This window comes from Aulostomus chinensis, chromosome 2 (assembly GCF_037954235.1).
Source record: "Aulostomus chinensis isolate RoL2024-O1b breed Wild chromosome 2, RoL_Achi_v1.0, whole genome shotgun sequence".
Taxonomy (NCBI): domain Eukaryota; kingdom Metazoa; phylum Chordata; class Actinopteri; order Syngnathiformes; family Aulostomidae; genus Aulostomus; species Aulostomus chinensis.
This window is the reverse complement of record NC_141321.1, coordinates 15799009-15804008: the sequence shown is the minus strand read 5'-3', so window position 1 is coordinate 15804008 and position 5000 is coordinate 15799009. Positions and strand designations below refer to the sequence as shown.

At 41.4% G+C, this 5000-nt stretch overlaps 1 protein-coding gene across 2 annotated transcripts in view; it reads left to right on the top strand.

The window, feature by feature from the left end:
* The window catches only part of pcdh17 (protocadherin 17), a 60865-nt gene that overhangs the window by 25248 nt on the left and 30617 nt on the right, over positions 1-5000 (top strand). For both annotated transcript variants that reach the window (XM_086180868.1, XM_086180860.1), the window contains exons 3-4: positions 2659-2717; positions 3102-3274. In XM_086180868.1, coding sequence (XP_086036994.1) covers positions 2659-2717; positions 3102-3274 — 232 coding nt within the window. The remainder of the gene's footprint in view (positions 1-2658; positions 2718-3101; positions 3275-5000) is intronic.

Here is a 5000-nt window from a genome sequence, read left to right as displayed (position 1 = left end):
ACTAAATTTATGCACTGTGTAATGCAGTTTCTAATAATAAAACTAACACAGAGAATCTATTGATGGTAAGTTTCATTTTCTCCCCAAATCATCCTGTATTTACTGTGGAGTTGGAGCAGCTAAGTAGAGAGCAGCCCATACGGGTTCTTATTGATCCATTAATTGGAAAGTGGCCCATTGTAGTGAAAGGGCCGGACAGTATAGAAAGACAGGAAGAGATGCAGGCTTGAGATCAGCCTGGACTCTAATTGGCAGGAAAGTGGTTTCTATGAAGTGGCATAATGTGCTTTTTATTGGCTTCTAGCAGGGTAGATAGTGAGGGAATGGTGAGGACATGCTACTGAGGTGTCACATACATTTACTGTCTTTTGTCTAAAAATATCATGCATACATACCTGAAAATACAGTATATATATACCATGAGATTCAGTAGTACTCACCAGTGGACTAAGGATTTGCATTTTCAAGTACTGATGCTGATTCCACACACATAGTGACACATATGATAGATACATATACATTTGGCATAGACGATAATTTTGAATAAAACAATATGATGCAACACAACAGTTAGAATCTTTGAAACACTATAACAATACAACAAAGAAAGCAGTGATACTGATTGCTGGATTACATCCAGTAAGATATAGAAGGGACAGAGGAACCAAGAAAGAATAATCGTCAAAACTATGAAGTGTGTTGTTGTTTTGGTGATAAAATCTGACTGTGCTGAAGATGTCAGCAGTACCTTCAATGCCTCAAACTGCATTGATGTTAATTGTATCCAACAGTAAATCTGCCACATATCAGTGCATCTTTATACCCCTAGAATGTACGATTGAGACTTGAGCTCTTCATGTGGTTTAATCGCTGATGAACATATAAATGTGCACTAAATGTAAATTTTTCTGAGGTCAATGTAATAAAGAAAAATCATTCTTTTTGGAAGAAATTCATTTATAGCTGTGTGCGCAGGTGCAGAGTGAACATTAAACCTTGTAAAAATCAAGGCAACCCATTTTCTTTTAATATTCTTTTATCCTGATCAGATGTGCTGCTTACAGTGTCGACTTGATTGAAAAGTATGTCCAAGGATGAGTCCGTGGTCACACAAGTACAGAAGGGGGCATATCTATATACTTCCATCTACCCTTTTGAAAAAGCTCAGACTGTTATCATTTCAATGCCAAATGATGTCAAACATTCATTCTTCTCTAGCTCTGCACAGCCTTCAGTATTTTCTGTGTGTGCATACGTGCATGTTTGCACCGAGTGTGTGTGTGGGTGTGTGTGTTTTCTTTCAATAATGGGTTGGAATCATGAGCTTGGGTAGTGGTAAAGGTGCTGGCTTGAGCATGGAAGGTCACAGTATTGAGGTGGCCTGTCTGACCTTCACACAATCTTTTTCATTTTGAGCTACCGCCGAGCACGGATGACATTGAAATACTCTATCGACTGCAAGTCCAGCTGTGCATATGAAAAACCCTGGTGCAAGGAGACTTTACTCTCTATACATGACATTTTACTGCTGTCAATGCAGAGCTGAGAGTTGCACACTCCATAGGGTAATTATTTGTGTGACTGTGGGGTGGGATGAGGCGTGGAGGTGAGGTATCTTATCTACAAATGATAGCTGTTTTTCTTCAGGACACAAAACAAACATTAGTTGTCTTCCTGTGTTAGTCTGTATCTCTGATCACCTTAACCTTATGTGTTTTTATTATAAGTAAGGGTGAGAGGTATTTCTGTAAATGCCAGAACGCTCCCTGCGACCATAATGACCTCATAGGACATATTAAAATCCTTCATCTCATCCTTTGATATGATTAACTTAAGTGAGACAGAGAAAGAGAGAGAGAGAGAGAGAGAGAGAGAGAGGGTGAGTACTTCCCAGTGCCAATGTGATTGATCAAGTAGGTAATGCACTGCTGCATATAGTGTGGAGGATTAAGGAGTGATCCTGCAGTTTATGTGTTGGACTGTTCCACTGTGGTCAAACCGTTTCACGCTGGTTCCTTGCGTGATCGTGTATCTAAGAGTTTACTGTGTTGGTGAATCTGTGAACAAGTTTGTTTGTGTGTACATATGTGCAGAAGTTTGCAGGAGTTTATTCTATCGAGCCACATAGCATAAAACCCCCCGTGTATGATTAGGTTGCCCAATAGCAAACAAATCAAAACACCATGTGTCAACACATACAAGCCCCAGTTCTGTCCAAACCATTTCTCTCTTTGTGTGGAAGGAAAAAGAAAAAAAGGCTCAGTATTTATTAGTTTTTTAATCAAGATGCTACAAACTGCATTTTAATTTCTGTACAATTTGAGCTGTGTGACGGTTCCTAGTTTAGCCCATCCCCAGTACTCAAACTGTGATGTTTTCTGTTCTCATCAAGATTATTCTAGCAGTTACTGGTTGCATGATGTCTGCCACATTTGATGTTGAGCATTTACACCTGAATGGCTAATTAGCCCGTTTTGACATGGTTAATGAATTACTCTAAACTGAACAATATAGAGCTGGCATCCTCATTATTTTGATTGCCCCTACTCTGTTCTCTACCTCATCTTCCTGCATAATTAATCACATGTCACTAGGAGATTTTGTTTCACAGCAGGCCCAGTACATACTTGTTTTTTTCTTCTTCTCTTTCCTCCACAGACGGACAGTTTCCCCACTGAGTCTAATTATATGGGAAGCAGACAACAGTTTGTTCAAAGGTAAGTGTTGGGATCTGGAACCATCTTTACATCTCTGGCTCATCCCAACACAGCGCTGCAACAACAGGAATTAATTGTAGCGAGTCTTAGAGGAGAGGAAGGTCATGTGCTTTTAATTAGATTTTAAAGTGGACACTAACGGTGTAATGCACAAACTTCATGAGAGATCCTACATTTTTTTCTTTCATCTTTAACCCCGTAGCTGCTTCTAGTTATAGAATCATTCTTTTACATGAAGTCCTATTGTTTTGTTGAGACATCCTGGGTTTCTCATCCATGTTTCACTGTCATCAAACTTCCTCAGAGGCGACAAAACCTCCCAAAACGAACAAATCCCCAGTCGTAGACTGTGCTAATGCTTTTTTTGTGTGTTTATTTTTTTAGTAGTTCGACGTTCAAAGATCCAGAGCGAGCCAGCCTCAGAGACAGCGGCCACGGAGACAGTGACCAAGCAGACAGTGACCAGGACACCAACAAAGGCTCCTGCTGTGATATGTCTGCAAAGGAAGCCCTCAAGTTAAAGGCTGCAGGTGTTAAACCCCCACCATTGGAGCAAGGTGAGCCCTATGGCCAAATATTTCTGGATGAGAAAGGAAAGAAAGAAAGCGAACCTGCTCTAACTGAACAACGATCCATGCATTTTCTCTGCCGTAGTTATTTGTATGAAGATTTGAGCTCCTGACTTGCCTGAAAGCTCACAATCTGAGCTTATACTTGCCTACTTTCTTCTCCTCTAGTTTGTTCTTGTCCCTTTTCTCCTTGAACCTGTGTGTGTGTGTGTGTGTGTATTTGAGGGTGTGAGTGAGTGTGCATTCTATACACGTCCTCAGTTTATCAAAGCAGACAAGCCCATTATGTTTTTATAAGCCCAACTACTTCAGCCTCTCCATTTAGTCCCCCTTCCCCGAGCACCCGTCTCTGAAACTTTGATAATGGAACATGGAAAATGACTTAGTGAGCGGCAAGCAATGTAGTTTCGTAGTGTGATGATTAAATATGAATCATTATTCTAAGCGCTGTGGGTCGGGCAGATTACACATGACATGTGTAGAACAATAACTCCCCAGATATAAGTCGTTGCAGTCCTCCGCACCCCAGCTACCTCGCATGATTAGCACGTGGTCACAGGAGACAAATCAGACAAGATTATACAGAGGAATAAAAGAAGTAATGTCACAGGTGGTACGGTGAATTCTGAGTGTCATGTACTTCACTTTAGATCATTAACAACACAGATATTCCCACAGAAATCCACTACAAAGAAATATGTTAGCGCTCTAGAAGCACTTTCCTGTATACTGAACCTTGCATCTCTGTAATGGCGCTATTAATCCCAGGAACAGAAGGGCTGATTTACTCCTTGCGGAAGGACAATGATAATTTGTGCAATACTCCGTTCTGCAATATGCATGTCTGACTGGATGGATTTTTTTTTTCCTTTTCATTGGTTTTTCCAGTGTAAAAAGCCACACACATTGGCAAGAGAAATTGGCCAATTAAAACCCTCCATATGTTTCCCATTTTGAAAATGTTCCCGTCTAATTGTCCGTGAGGTTCTGAAAGAAGCACATTTACACACACATGACAATTAAAGTGAGGGAGGGAGGAGGAGGAGTGAGTCAGGGAGGAGTGTGTACACGGAAGTACTGCTGGTGTAGTAGTAAAACCTGTCCGAGTACGATACTGGTGGAGGCTAGTACCAAACACAGCCTGTCAGTCTAACTTTCCACGTGTTGTCTTCGATCCCTTTGGTGGCCCTGAACAAGACATCGTCGCACCCATCGAACAACAAAGACACGCGCAAGTCCTCTGGCACCGGACCCTCTGGGAGAGGCTGTGACCTGCCTTTGCTTGCTTTTCACTCTTTGCTGTGTTCCCATTTATTCTCATCCTCTGCTGTGTTTTTACCCCCTCCTCCTCCTCGACTTTGGTTCCACTTCTCCACTTTTCCTTGTTTAGGGAAATTGATTGATGTGAGATTAGACAGTTAACTGGCTGCAGCTGGCTGTGTTTAGCCAATAACATGAGGGCTTAGCTCAGCTGTGGGGGAGGGAAGGGGCACGAGGCCAAGGCATGGAGCAGAAGTGATGAAGAGTGAGGTGTGCTGAACATCAATCTGGCTGTGTTCCAGTGCATCTTTATTAAGAGAGCAGTTGAATACAGAAAATTGAGACATTATCCTTCATTTTGAATTCATTTTTACATACAAAAAATGATGCTTTGTTCTGCTACCCTCTTGAACTACAAACTCTCTTGCTGTTATGTCCGCCTCGTGTTGATGAA